This window comes from Mobula birostris, chromosome 2 (genome assembly GCF_030028105.1).
Source record: "Mobula birostris isolate sMobBir1 chromosome 2, sMobBir1.hap1, whole genome shotgun sequence".
Taxonomy (NCBI): Eukaryota; Metazoa; Chordata; class Chondrichthyes; order Myliobatiformes; family Myliobatidae; genus Mobula; species Mobula birostris.
In genome coordinates this window covers 68,275,337-68,291,133 of record NC_092371.1, presented here as the reverse complement: position 1 = coordinate 68,291,133, position 15,797 = coordinate 68,275,337, and the positions used below count along the sequence as shown (strand labels likewise).

The window sequence follows — 15,797 nt, the reverse complement described above, 5'->3', positions numbered from 1 at the left end:
AATCAGATCCCCCCTCAATCTTCTAAATTCCAATGAGTACAAGCCCAGTTCATCCAGTCTTTCTTCATATGAAAGTCCTGCCATCCCAGGAATCAATCTGGTGAACCTTCTTTGTACTCCCCCTATGGCAAGGATGTCTTTCCTCAGATTAGGGGACCAAAACTGCACACAATACTCCAGGTGTGGTCTCACCAAGGCCTTGTACAACTGCAGTAGTACCTCCCTGCTCCTGTACTCAAATCCCCTCGCTATAAATGCCAGCATACCATTCACCTTTTTCACCACCTGCTGTACCTGCATGCCCACTTTCAATGACTGGTGTATAATGACACCCAGGTCTCGTTGCACCTCCCCTTTTCCTAATCAGCCACCATTCAGATAATAATCTGTTTTCCTATTTTTGCCCCCAAAGTGGATAACTTCACATTTATCCACATTAAATTGCATCTGCCATGAATTTGCCCACTCACCCAACCTATCCAAGTCACTCTGCATCCTCTTAGCATCCTCCTCACAGCTAACACTGCCACCCAGCTTCATGTCATCCGCAAACTTGGAGACGCTGCATTTAATTCCCTCATCTAGGTCATTAATATATATTGTAAACAACTGGGGTCCCAGCAATGAGCCTTGCGGTACCCCACTAGTCACTGCCTGCCATTCTGAAAAGGTCCCGTTTATTCCCACTCTTTGCTTCCTGTCTGCTAACCAATTCTCTATCCACATCAATACCTTACCCCCAATACCGTGTGCTTTAAGTTTGCACACTAATCTCCTGTGTGGGACCTTGTCAAAAGCCTTTTGAAAATCCAAATATACCACATCCACTGGTTCTCCCCTATCCACTCTACTAGTTACATCCTCAAAAAATTCTATGAGATTCGTCAGACATGATTTTCCTTTCACAAATCCATGCTGACTTTGTCTGATGATTTCACTGCTTTCCAAATGTGCTGTTATCACATCTTTGATAACTGACTCCAGCAGTTTCCCCAACACCGACGTTAGGCTAACCGGTCTATAATTCCCCGGTTTCTCTCTCCCTCCTTTTTTAAAAAGTGGGGTTACATTAGCCATCCTCCAATCCTCAGGAACTAGTCCAGAATCTAACGAGTTTTGAAAAATTATCACTAATACATCCACTATTTGTTGGGCTACTTCCTTAAGCACTCTAGGATGCAGACCATCTGGCCCTGGGGATTTATCTGTCTTCAATCCCTTCAATTTACCTAACACCACTTCCCTACTAACATGTATTTTGCTCAGTTCCTCCATCTCACTGGACCCTCACTATGAACTCACTACGCAGCTTACCTGGCCCAGATCAAGAGTAACGTTGACTTCATTGTACTCCAGGTCACGCGAGAGAGGAGGACTCTGCCACCAGCGTTCTGTCCCATCAATAGCATTGGTGCTTGGATGTGCTTTGTTACTCCCTGCTTTGCAAATATCGCAATATTGGCCCTGGTTAAAAGAAAAACATCTTGTAATATCAGCAAAAACACATTACGTAGTTTATATTTAAAAAATTCATAAAATATTAGCAACATCGTTAATCAGCATTCCTCATTGCCTTGCAATTGAAGGTCACTGCACAGGGCAGTTGAGACAACTATTCTGCTACAAGCTGGACTGATGCATTGGACAGACTGGGAAAAGCAAAGGTTCTCCCCTGGACCCAGGATGCTAATAAACTTGTTTTTCATGGTAATTATTGGTGTTCTTTTTATTTATTCTAGAATTTAAATACAACAGTTGTCATGGGGGGGGGGGGGAAAAGAGTACAAACCTCTAAATTGTTAGTCTAAGCCATTACAACAGTAACATTACCACCAAATTTGCAAACTCATGAGTTACAAGTTTCAATCCTACTTGTCAACATTTCCTTTGAAATAACTGGGTATCATTATGATTTTTGCTCCTGAAAGATCATCTTCAATATCTAGCATCAACTATCAATTGTAACTAGCAAAAGATTACCAGCCAATCTCCCACAGCATCATCTATGGACGTGTCAAAATGGAGATTGCCAAATTGGAACTGAATTTAGCCTGTTTAGTCTATACAGAGCCATTGCTCAGATATTCCCTGCTTATATCGACAGTATTTGCAAAGTATGCTTTTGTTAAGTGGCGGGATGGAGACATGCCTCTACCAAAGGAGGTGTAACGTGCTCCTTCCCTCCACTAGCCTAAAGGTCACCTGCTTAGCCACTTGACCAGGGTCATGTGAAGCCCTGAGAGCTGGTGGTGTATGGCTGGCAGGTGCATCTCACAAGTTACGGTTATGTCACCACTTTTGCCAGACAGTCTCTGAAGTGTATTGATAATGGCAGGGGTGATAGTGATCACAATTCTACCTCCTTCACCACAGAATTGGAGAGGGATAGGAACAGACAAGTTAGGGAATCGTTTAATTGGAGTAAGAGGAAATATAAGGCTATCAGGCAGGAACTTGGAAGCATAAATTGGGAACAGATGTTCTCAGGGAAACGTACGGAAGAAATATCGCAAATGTTCAGGGATATTTGCGTGGAGTTCTGCGTAGATACATTCCAATGACACAGGGAAAGGATGGTAGGGTACAGGAACTGTGGTGTACAAAGGCTGTTGTAAATCTAGTCAAGAAGAAGAGCTTACTAAAAGTTCAAAAAACTAGGTAATGATAGAGATCTAGAAGATTACAAGGCTAGCAGGAGCTTAAGAAAGAAATTAGCAGTCAGAAGGGGCCAGGAAAAGGCCTTGGCGGACAGGATTACAGAAAATCCCAAGGCAATCTACAAGTATGTGAAGAGCAAGAGGATAAGACATGAGAGAATAGGACCAATCAGGTGTGACAGTGGAAAAGTGTGTATGAAACTGGAGGAGATGGTAGAGGTACTTAATGAATACTTTGCTTCAGTATTCACTACGGAAAAGGATCTTGGCAATTGTAGGGATGACTTGTAGCGGACTGAAAAGCTTGAGCGTGTAGATATTAAGGAAAAGGTTGTGCTGGAGCTTTTGGAAAGCATCAAGTTGGATAAGTCACCGGGACCGGACGGGATGTATGCCAGGCTACTGTGGGAAGCGAGAGAGGAAATTGCTGAGCCTCTGGCAATGATCTTTGCATCATCAATGAGGACGGGAGAGATTCCGGAGGATTGGAGGGTTGAGGATGTTGTTCCCTTATTCAAGAAAGGGAATAGAGATAGCCCAGGAAATTATAGACCAGTGAGTCTTCAGCGGTTGGTAAGTTGATGCAGAAGATTCTGAGAGGCAGGATTTATGAACATTTGGAGAGGCAGAATATGATTAAGAATAGTCAAAATGGCTTTGTCAAAGGCAGGTCGTGCCTTACGAGCCTGATTGAATTTTTTGAGGATGTGACTAAACACACTGATGAAGGTAGAGCCATAGATGTAGTGTATATGGATTTTAGGAAGGCATTTCATAAGGTACCCCATGCAAGGCTTATTGAGAAAGTAAGGAAGCATAGGATCCAAGGGAACATTACTTTGTGGATCCAGACCTGGCTTGCCCACAGAAGGGAAAGAGTGGTTGTAGATGGGTCATATTCTGCATGGAAGCCGGTTACCAGTGGTGTGCCTCAGGGATCTGTTCTGGGACCCCTACTCTTTGTGATTTTTATAAATGACCTGGATGAGGAAGTGGAGGGATGGGTTAGTAAATTTGCTGATGACACAAAGGTTGGGGTGCTGTAGATAGTGTGTGGGCTGTCAGAGGTTACAGCAGGACATTGATAGGATGCAAAACTGGGTTGAGAAGTGGCAGATGGAGTTCAACCCAGGTAACTGCGAGGTGGTTCATTTTGGTAGGTCAAGTACGATGGCAGAATATAGCATTAATGGCAAGACTCTTGGTAGTGTGGAGGATCAGAGGGATCTTGGAGTCTGAGTCCATAGGATGCTCAAAGCTGCTACGCAGGTTGACTCTGTGGTTAAGGCGGCGTATGGTGCATCAGCCTTCATCAATCATGGGATTGAGTTTAAGAGCCGAGAGGTAATGTTGCGGTTATATAGGACCCTTGTCAGACCTCATTTGGAATACTGTGCTCAGTTCTGGTTGCCTCACTACAGGAAGGATGTGGAAACCACAGAAAGGGTGCAGAGGAGATTTACAAGGATGTTGCCTGGATTGGGGACCATGCCTTATGAGAATAGGTTGAGTGAACTCTGCCTTTTCTCCTTGGAGCGACAGACGATGAGAGGTGATCTGATAGAGGTGTACAAGATAATGAGAGGCATTGATTGTGTGGATAGTCAGAGGCTTTTTCCCAGGGCTGAAATGGCTAGCACGAGGGGGCATTTTTTACGGTGCTTTGAAGTAGCTACAGAGGAGATGTCAGGGGTAAGTAATAGTTGTTTTTTTAAAAAAACACAGAGTGCGTGGAATGTGCTACTGGTGGCGGTGGTGGAGGCAGAAACAATAGGGTCTTTTAAGAGACTCCTGGATGGATACATGGAGCTTAGAAAAATAGAGGGCAATGTGTAAGCCTAGGTAGTTCTAAGGTAAGGACATGTTCAGCACAGTTTTGTGGGCCGAAGGGCCTGTAGTGTGCTGTAGGTTTTCTATGTTTCTATGACACTGCCCAGAAGGCAATGGCAAACCAGTTCCATAGAAAAATTTGCCAAGAACATTCATGGTCGAAGACCATGATCGCCCATGTCATTGGACACAGTACATCAGAAATGAACAAGCTTCTTTCTTCTCCACTGCTTAGAAATCCTTTCCTCTTTGGTAGTGATTAACTCAATACATGGTGGCTACTGCATTTTCTACTTCCAAAACTGGGATTCATTGAAATCAATGGAATTAAGTTTTAAAGTAGAATCACATTTAACACCCAAAGTTTAAAGTAAATTTATCATCAAATTATGTTCCATGTTAGCACGTACTATGTTGAGATTCATTTCCTTGCAGGCATTTACAGAATAAAAGAAATACAGCAGAATTTGCAAGAACTGTACATAAACAAAGACTGGCAAACAACTAATGTGCAAAAGACAAACTGCAAATAAAAAATTACTGAGAACACAAGTTGCAAAGATTCCTTGAAAGTGAATATGTAGATTGTAGAATCAGTTTAGAGCAGTGGTGATTGCAAGCATCCACACCAGTTCAGAAGCCTGATGGTTGTAGGAAGATAACTGTAATAAGAGAAAATCCGAAGGTACTGGAAATCCAAGCAACACATAAAATGCTAGAGGAACTCAGCAGACCAGGCAGCATCATTTGACATTACGGGCCAAAACCATTCAGCAGGACCAGAGGAAAAAAGCTGAGGTGGTTTTGGGGGGGGGGGGGAAAGAGAAGAGAGAAAGGGGAGAGAGAAACACAAAGTGATAGATGAAACCTGGAGGGAGAAGGATGAAGTAATGAGCTGGGAAGTTGATTGGTGAAAGAGACAGAAGGCCATGGAAGAAAGAAAAGGGTGGAGGAGAACCAGAGGAAGGCAATGGATGGGCCAGGAAGTAAGGTGAAAGAGGGAAAAAGGAATGGGAATGGGAAATGGAAATGGAGAAGAAAGTGGGGTGGTTGGGGGGCATTACCAGATATTTGAGAAATCGATGTTCATGCCATCAGGTTGGAGGCTATCCAAACAGAATATAAGTGTTGTTCCTCCAACCTAAATGTGGCCTCATCACGACAATGGAGGAGGCCTTGGAGGGACATATCAGAATGGGAATGGGAAGTGGAATTAAAATGTATGTCCAATGGGAGATCCTGCTTTTTCTGGCAGGCAGAGTGTAGGTGCTTGGTGAAGCAGTCTCCCAGTCTACATCGAGTCTCACCGATATACACCAGGAGCACTGAACACAGTGCATGACCGCAACAGACTCACAGGTAAAGTGTCGCTTCGCCTGGAAGGACTGCTTAGGGCCCTGAATGGTTGTGAGGGAGGAGGTATAGCACTTGTTCTGCTTGCAAGGATAAGTGCCAGGAGGTGGCAGAAGTTTTGGAGAATTATGTGCTGGACACAAAGGCTGGTGGGGTGGTAGGTGAGGACAAGAGGAACCCTATCCCTGGTAGGGTGGCGGGAGGACGGGGTTAGAGCAGAACCTGGTGGTGCAGCACCTGTTGTGTATTTGATAAATATATAATTATATAGCATATATACATTTAATATAGGGATGTATTCCAGACAACTGTACATAAGTGTTAGTACGATGTATTTCCTTTTACATTAGTGGTTCCCAGCTCAGGCTCTGTGATAGCCACTGGGGATAATCATCACAAATTACAGGGGGTCTGTGAGGATTCCAGCATTTACTAAGTTAACAAAGGAAAAAAAACTATTAGCTACAGTACCTTAGTGGTATAGCAGACGCCAAGTATCCTCAGGTGACTAAAATCATCATCCTAGCATGTCATCAGATGATATACAGCACATATTTTACCTAGCATGAACAAGTGGGGCTCCCATTTGAAAAGGTTGGGAAGAACCAATCTGAGTATTACTCAAAAGTGTTTCACTTTTCAATACCCTTATCAAGATTTGAAACTAGCAGAGTTACATTTCATGCTTATTCCTACCTTCCCGTAGGAGAAATGGTGGGAGCAGTAATGACTTTTTTTTTAAAACAACTCAGCTGTTATTGGTTAATTCAAAGGGCACTTAGAGTTAATTACAAAGTGCAGAGTCATGCGTAGCTTAAATATCAGGTGTGGTAGGATCCCTTCACTAAAGGAGATAATGGGGTCAATTGAGTTCTCAATGACAAAATAGCCCCCACTGTGATGTGCTTTGAAACAGATCCAGTTCATTCAACACCACAACTAAATTGGGTAGTTAAACTCAATCTCTACAGTCATTACTCCAAACCCACAAACAACACATATATTTAAAATCATTCAAGGGGTGTGGAAATCACTGACAAGGTCAGCATTTATGGGTTGACCAGCACTACCTGAGAAAGGAGCGTATTGCTAGCTGATACCAGAAGGAATGGAAGGGTCAGCTCTAACTCGAGTGCGTTACATATTTGTCAAGCCACGTAAAGATTCTTCTCTAAACGATGAAAGATGTAAAAAAGTTTTATTTGTCAATGAACCCATGAACACTACTTCACAACTTTTTTTGCACTATTTAATATATTACTGCAATTTATTTTTTTTCTCTATAATTATGTATTGCTGCCACAAAGTTAACAAATTTCATGACTTACATTGATATTAAACCTGATTCAAAGGTACATCAAAACAAAATGACATTTGATTTTGTGTCAACAGTCTGAGAGGTGCTGGGGGCAACTTGCAAATATCACACTTGCAGCGGCAACATAAACTCACTAACCCCATCCATACATCTTTGCAATGTGGGAGAAACCCAGAGGAAACCCCTGCAGTCATGTGAGAACATACAAACTCTGTACAGACAGCAGTGGGAATTCAATCCCAATCGGTGATGGCTAAAGCTGTACAGGGTTGCACAAAGTGTTACACTACTGTGCTGCCCAGTGCATCTGATGGAGTTTAAAACAATTTGGTTGTCTCTTGATCACCATACTTAACCTACTTTATTTAATTAGGAAAGATTATTATTTAATTAACTAAATTTAAATTTCAGTGGTCATGGTGGGAATTTAAGTTGACATCTGAAGATCATTAATTGCTGGAAATTTAACAGCATGCTATAACATTCTTTTCTAACCACATTCACAAATGTGGATATCAAAAGAACTGGAACAGACAGCAAGCTACAGTCCCTCTACAGGACTAGGAACCAGAATAAGTGAAAATCAGATGTTTCAATATGAAGGGCTGTTATTGTGCCCTGGCAGTATGGACACAATGTTTTTCCCAAAAGGCCATGAACATTCAAACACTGTTTCTCACTTTTATTCCTTTAACCCTTGAGTTGACAGACCCAACTTGCTGAATTGAGGAGCAAGTAATTTCACAGCCAGCTGTGAAAGTTAATCTTACAAAACCGAGACTATTCACCAACTTGCACTGGGGAGGCACTGATAATTTGTTAATGCCACTCCTGCTAGGAGAGAAAATACAGATCAGTCCAGATTCCCCACTTTGAAAGGGGTAATCAACGATGCCATCTGGAGAAGGTTTGCTCTGTGTGAAATTGGGTAGAACAAGGTTGGGAGAATAACCTATTGACTTGTAAACATAAATTTCCCCAAAGATCTGTCAAGGGTAGGATTCCCCCTCAACAACCAGGCAATTCAGGATATTGCAGGCACTCTGCCCATTGTACCGGTAAAGGAGATCGAATATCTCAGAGGATTCACATCCAGTTATCCATTACCCAATGCAAATGGGGAAAGCATACATTTCCAAGGAATCAATATATTCCTTGGAAATTCCATATTCCTTATGAATTCTTTCCTTACTGATAATTTTCATGCATGAAGAGTGGGCACTCTGCAGCAAAATGGGACACAAAGTAACACAAAGTACTTCTTTGTATAACAGCAACACTATGTCTGTCCCCTTCATAAACACTAAATTACAATTCACTAGATTCCCAGCTGGGCTTCCAGCTCTCAGCCCCAAAGCAAAATCATTGCACTGAACATCTTCAAAACTGACCACTTCATATTTTCTCTCACACACCAGCACTGGTCCAACATAGATGCAGCAAATCTCTCAGCTGACGTTATAATGCCTCTACGGAGTCAGACCATTTCTCAACATCATCTGATTATAACACAGCTGTGCATCTCCTCCACGACCAAGTACTACAGAATGTCTGCAAGTGCATATTATTGATTTGACTGTGAGACATAGAAACAGAATTAGTCCATTCAGCCCATTGAGTCTCCTCGGTCATCCGATCATTTTATTTATTGAGATACAGCCCTTTGAGCCATCCCGCCCAGCAATCCCCTGATTTAACCCTCCCCTAATCACAAGGCAATTTACAATGACCAATTAGTCTACTAACCGGCAAGTCTTTGGACTGTGGGAGGAAACCGGAGCAACCAGAGGAAACCCACATGGTCAGGGGGAGGAGACATACAAACTCCTTACAGGTGGCAACCCCATTTTTCTGCCTTCTCCCTGAAACTTTTGACACCCTTACTAATTAAGAACATAACAGCCTCCACTTTAAACACAACCACCCAATCACTTTGCCTTCACAGCCATTTTTGGCAATGAATTCCGCAGGTTCATCACCCTCTGGCTAAAGAAATTCCTCCTCATTTCCATTTTAAAGAGACATCCTTCTATTCTAAGGCTGTGCCCTCTGGTCCTAAACTCTCCCACATCATGGAAACATCCCTTCCATGCCCACTCTATCAAGACCTTTCAATGAATGTTCCACTCCAAAGATAATCAAGTTTAAATTTTGCTCACCTATCCCTGTATACAAGTTCATATCCTTTTTCCACCACATAAATGTGAAAGGATCAAGTATGCTAACAACACTGAGGCTGCAGACAGATCAAGGCATTACCAGAAGACGATGAGGAAGTAGAGGCATTCGACTCTTTGGCTGATGGAAAATTAATCCTTGGGGTGAGGGGGGTGGGGGAGGGGAGGAAAGAAAGTGATTGCTTGGGGCTACCAAGATCAGTATCATTTTGCTGACAAACAGAGAAGTGGCTTTTCCTGTCTGTCAAGATCAGAGACTGCAGCGTAGACGACAAGCAGAGGATGGAAAACGTGAAAAATGTGCGAACATTCACAGTCAACTTCCATTACTTCCACGTGGATGTTGTGTCAGGGTTGGAAGATTGTTTGAAAAAATAGGCCTGCAATTTTAGCTGGGATGATTGCACACTCCCTCCCACCCCCCCCAAAAAAGATTAACGTCATTTTATTGCCTCTTTGAATAAGTCTACAGCTATCATCGTGTCCTTTAGCTTTATTCCAATTCCCTTTGATTTCTGACTTACTTGTCACCATCTTACTGGTAGCAACACCAAGAGCTCCATTTTCCTCTAACATACCAGTTAGTCTGCCGGGAAATAATCTCGTCAATATCCATTCCTGTCCCATTATCCCATCAACCAAGATTCATTTCCAGCATGCAAGTGTAAAGGAGAATGAAATAATTGTTACTCCAGATCCAATGCAACACAAAAAATAAGATAAAGAACACAATAATAAAAAATGCACAATATAAATACAGATGATAGCTTATATACATCGATTATATGTATAGTACTCTGTTCCTCTATCTATACACATATGTGTAGCTAAGGTGCCCGAAACTTTTGCACAGTACTGCATTTGTCAACATGCAGCAGAGAGCGAGTTTCTAAATCTGGCGGGAGCAAAGGATGTTGGGAATGGTGAGGGTGGCGCACCATGGGAGGGGTGTGGGACAGAGGGTGGCACGGGTGCAGACACACCCAGCCCTGATACACCAAAATCATCTTATTGCAAGCAATTAGTTTATTGATTACAGAATGTCTCTCCAGTGCGTCCCACTCCCTCCCCTCTTCCCCCAACCATGATTCCCCTCTCCCTATCCCCTTCTCACTGCCCACAGAGACCCATATCAGAATCAGGATTATCAGATATGTCATGAAATCTGTTTTTTGCGCGTGTACAGTGCATACATTAAATTACTACAGTACTGTGCAAAAATCTTAGGCACCCTAGCTCTATTTATATGTGCCTAAGACTTTTACACAGTACTGTAGATAAAGTGACACTAGCTATAGGAGTGTCTGTACTCAAGGTGACTGACAGGAAATGTTAAAGTAGTGGCGGTGGCGGGGTGTGTTGGGGTGGTTTAGTGGGTAGTGGTGTTTATCAGCATGGGGAAAGGAACTGCAACTCCACCTTCCCCGAAAAAAAAATTTTGCACAAATACGACAGCCGTGCAATAATTGAAGTTTGAGTTAAGTTGCAATTGAGTTATCTTCTTTAGGAATTTGCTGAATAACAAATTGTATCCAAACCTGATAAAAACTTTTTTTCTGAAGCCATGTTTTTACAGTGTGTTACTATTAAAATCACAAGGATGATTGGATAACGTTCCTTTTCAAGAATATGGCCAAGTGGTCACATGATTAACAGGTACAATGGCATTTGTATCCGCTTCCTTCCAAGGAAGTTTGGTGAGGGTTCCAAATCACTGGAAAGGGTTCAAAGGAGGTCCATGATAATGACTCCAAGAATGAGTGGCTTGTCAGGAATGAATGAAAAGCGTTTGATGGTCCTGGGCCTCTATTCACCAGAATTCAGAAGACTGAGGGGTGATCTCATTGAAACCAATCAGATATTGAAAGGCCTCAACAGAGTGCACGTGGACAGGCTGCTTCCTATGGTGGGAGAGCCTAGGACCAGAGGACAGAGTCTCAGAATAGAGTAGTGTCCTTTTAGAATGGAGATGAGGAAAAATTTCTTTAGTAAGAGTGTAATGAACCTGTGGAATTTGATGCTATGGGCTTTACATATATTTAAGGCAGAGGTTAATAGATTCTTGATTGGTCATGACATGAAGGGATACGTGGAGAAGGCAGGAGATTGGGGCTGAGAGGAAAGTGGATCAGCTATGATGAACTGATGGAGGAGACTCATTGGGCCAAATAGCCTAATTCTGCTCCTATATCTTATGGTCTTATTCCATAGGGTTGGCTCCTCTCACTGTTAAATTCAAATTTAGGGATCTCGTTTCAAATTCACTTACTCACTGGTTGGTAGCATATCCCTGCTGACCTAGCTGGCAAGGTCCCTAGCAAGATATTGTTTGAGGAATGAGGGAGATTAAAAGTCCTGGCCTTCATTGATAGCATTGCACTGTGCCATCCTCTGAGAGACCCAACACAGTAGTTAAAATTGAGAGGCTTGGAAATGAAGTTAAAGTAGTTACAGTAGTTAAAATTTTCACACATCACTGAAATACAGGAAACACTGAAGTTTTATCTCTTGAAGCCCTTTGACAGCAATTACCTAAATTTTCTCTTTTAGTTTCAAAGTAAAGCCTCCCATGCACAGGAGTTCATGCCAGGCTTATGTTACCAGGCAGGACTGGTGATGTAGAAAGAGTCGCATTTACCTGCATTTAAAAACATAATTAAATTTGATTAACCCTTGACTCATTTGAAGTGTAGAAGTTTAATGTTGTTGAATGGACCCAGTCACCCAACTGCCTGTTCTCATTCTTTCCTCAGCACAATTAATAAGCAAGGCGGGATTTTATGAATGATTAGAATGGGGGAGGAGATGTTCTCCCTGGGGCAAGCGTTGAAAGATTTACTGGAGGGGTGCTAGATAGTGAACGGTTTCAGAAGGCAAATTGATTCCGTTAGTTGATGGTTCCTGCTCCTCTGTGATGGGTTCATAAAGTCATAGGGCCTCTTTCCACGCTGTATGGCTTTTCGGCCCAACTTCTCCATGGCGACCATGGTGCCTACCGGAGTTAGCCACACTGGCCCGAGGTTTGCTTGTATCATTGGCATTGAACTCATGAACACTACCTCCCTACTTTTAAAATTTCTGTTTTGCACCACCAGTGCCAAGCTGTATCGGCCCTAGTGCCCTTCCCCTGGACAACATTGGTGGCGTGGAGAGGGGAGACTTCCAGCATGGGCAATTGCCGGTCTTCCATACAACCTTGCCCAGGCCTGCACCCTGGAAACCTTCCAAGGCACAAACCCATGGTCTCACGAGACTAACGGATGCCTATGAATGATTTTAATTTAACTATTTAATATACATACACTTATTGTCATTTAGTTTTCTCCTATATTCATCATGTATTGAATTCTACTGAAGACGCTAAATTAACAAATTTCACGACATATGCCGGTGAAATTAAAACTGATCCTGATATTTTCCTGTCCATGTACCTGTCAAAATCTCTAAGTGATGAACAAAATATATAAAGGGAATGCGAGAAGTCCTTAATTTTACAATGCCTGGATATGATCTGGAATTGAACAGGCACCTGACGGAAATAATTCAGGGCAATAGTACTGGCAGATTGCTCGAAGTGTGTATTTTTTTTCCCCTTGCCCAACTCTAAACAAAACCAAAAAGCGCTTCAGTCAGCCTTTAACCCGTTTTAAACGCGACCAGATCCTAAACCTATTACCAGTTATAATGTGATTAAAACTGAGCGCATCAAACAACACCATAAACCCATGATCACAGCAGCCGAGAGCTTAATTAAAGACAAACTTTCATGAAAGACAAACAAACTTGGCAGCCGGGAGACAAGCGAGCATTAGATTGCGTACAACCTGCACAAGCCTGTTAGAGTCGTCGAAACAATGTCGAGTAAAGGCAGGGAAAGATTCTGGACTGGCCAAACCTTCAATGAAATCTAACACCAACCTTTTTTAAAAAAAAATGGAAACCTGCAGAAGGGGAAGGGGGGGTATAACAATATTCCCTATTAATGACCCAGATCAAAAATCCAAAAATTATTCGCAGTGGAGTTAGAATACTCATCCTCGAAGAACAGGGCAACTAGTTGTTTGATGTCAACGGACTGTACTGGGGGAGGGCGGATTGCCAGCACACACAGCGTGGGCCGAATGGTCCTCCAATCCCATGTCACTTAAAATCTGAAACTAAACGGGAGGCAATGTTTTTCGCTCTCTCTCTCCCGCTCCCTCAAGGGCAGATTTACAGTCACGGCGGACTGAAACAGCAACTGAAACAGAGATTTGCATCAACTTTTTAGGAGAACGTGCTTTGCATTTCTTCAGAGCGCAGAACAAGAGTCAACAATCTGACCGCGGCGTGGGTTTAAGAAGATAGACCGAAGTTAAACAGTTTTACATGGATAATGCTCGGGTTACATCCAGTCTACTTCACGGCTGCAAATGTGGTATGCGGGACCCTTTACTCGGAACAACCTGCCGCCTGGGAAGCCTATAAAGTAGAAGTTTCCGATTCCCCGTGTACCTGCAAGCCAGCCAACCTTCTCCACCGGCCGAGTACACCCAGTTAATACTCAGCGTGTATATTGGCGCTGCTGGTGTTTGCCTTGGGAGATAAAAACTATTAAACGCCGGTCTGATGCAGTAACATTTGAACTTTGGTAAACACACGAACACAAGAAACGGGGTTTAAATAGCAATACAAACACTCTGCCTGATCCAATACAGCAGAGTGCAGAGGACAGTTTGATTAGGGGCAAAATCTTCCACCTAGAACAAGCGAGGGAGGTTATTCACTGTACCTGGATAGTCTGGCTGGGGTCGCCGGATACTGGCCCGCCAACCAGTTTGCAATACAGATCCTCGACCGGCCGCTCATTTTCATCCTCTCCACAAGTGGCAGTGGCTGTGATTTGTGTTCCCTCGGCCAGATTAAAGTAAGGCGGGTGCAGACTGAAACCATTCACACCGTGAGCATAGGTGAGAACCTCTTGCGCCGGAATTAACCTCACGAAGCAGTAGAGATTTACAAGGAGGGCCGTGACTCCCGTGCCCCTCGCCATCTTTCCCCCGGAGATGGCTCACTGAACCCTGACTACTCTCATTGCTGTTGCTCGAGGGAGAATGTGAGTGAGCCGCGCTCCCAGCAAGCGGCTCTGCCGGGGCAGGGCCACCTAATCAAGTGATGATGCATCAATCACCGTCCTCCTTCCCTCCCCTCGCCCACAATCACAATGGAAGTTTATACCTTGGATTTAACAGGAGAGCGCTGCAATCGCAATCAATCAATATCTCTCTCTCTCTCCCTCTCTCTCTCTCTCTCTCTCCTCTCTCTCTCTTCTCTCTCTCTCTTCTCTCCCACCCCCCATACTTTTAGAATCATAGAGTTGTTCAGCACAGACACGGGCTATTCGGCCCATCAAGTCCATGCTGGCCTTTTTTTTGCTTAACTGTGCACCAGTCCCATTTGCTAGAATTAAATCTGTATCCTTCTATGCCTTGAACAACATAGAATATCGAACAGTACAGCACGGGAACAGAATATTGTGTCAAACTAGCTAAAAAGTAAATCAAAAATACTCAAAAACTAATTCCTCCAACCCACACATTGTCTGTATCCCTCAATGTTCCTCATATTCTTGTGCCTATCTAAACACCTCTTAAAAGCCTCTACCACCACACCAGGCAGCGCATTCCAGACATCCAACACTCTCTGGGTAAAAAAACTTACCCCTCACATGCACTCTCTCACCCTTTGGTATTAGACGTTTCAACCCTGGGAAACAGATACTCCCTGTCTACTCTATCTATGCCTGTAATAATCTTATAAACCTCTATCAGATCTCCCCTCAGCTTCCACCACTCCAGAGAAAACAGTCCAAGTGTGTCCACCCTCTCATGCCCATTGAAAGGTCTCTTAAACATAGTGACTGTCTTTGACTCCAGCACCTCCTCTGACAGTGAGTTCAAAGTTCAAATTGTATTTATTATCATACCACCTTGAGATTCAATTTCTTGTGGGCATTCACAGTAGATGCAAAGGAACACAATAGCATCAATGAAAAACTACACACAAAGACTGACAAACAACCAATGTGCAAAAACAAACTGTGCTAATACAATATAATAATAATAATAAATATGTAATAAATACTATTGAGAACATGAGTTGCAGAGTTCCAGATATCAACTATTCTCTGTGTAAAAAATCTTTCCCCTAAAATCTCCTTCCTCTTACCTTAATTCTGCCCTCTTGCTTTTGGTAGCACTACTGTGGGAAAAGACTTTGAGTTTCTACCCTTATATTGTCAAAGAACCCTACTCCCTGCAGCTGAAAGAAAGGGGCATAAAGTATTGGATATGGCCCAGTCCATCATGGGTAAAGCCCTCCCCACCACTGATCACATCTATATCAAGTGTTGTTGCAGGAAAGTAGCATCCATCATCTTTCTTCTAGCTGCTGGCATCTGGAAGAAAGTACAGGAGCCTCAGG

The 15,797-nt window shown here is 43.0% G+C and overlaps 1 protein-coding gene across 2 annotated transcripts in view; it reads right to left on the bottom strand.

Annotated features, from left to right (window-relative positions):
• The window catches only part of lama5 (laminin, alpha 5), a 374,262-nt gene extending 359,810 nt beyond the window's left edge, over positions 1-14,452 (bottom strand). For both annotated transcript variants that reach the window (XM_072242339.1, XM_072242347.1), the window contains exons 1-2: positions 14,107-14,452; positions 1,315-1,464 (exon numbers count right to left, since the gene is read on the bottom strand). In XM_072242339.1, the coding sequence (XP_072098440.1) occupies positions 1,315-1,464; positions 14,107-14,367 (411 nt within the window). In that variant the 5' untranslated portion in view covers positions 14,368-14,452. The remainder of the gene's footprint in view (positions 1-1,314; positions 1,465-14,106) is intronic.
• Between the last annotated feature and the right edge of the window lie 1,345 nt (positions 14,453-15,797).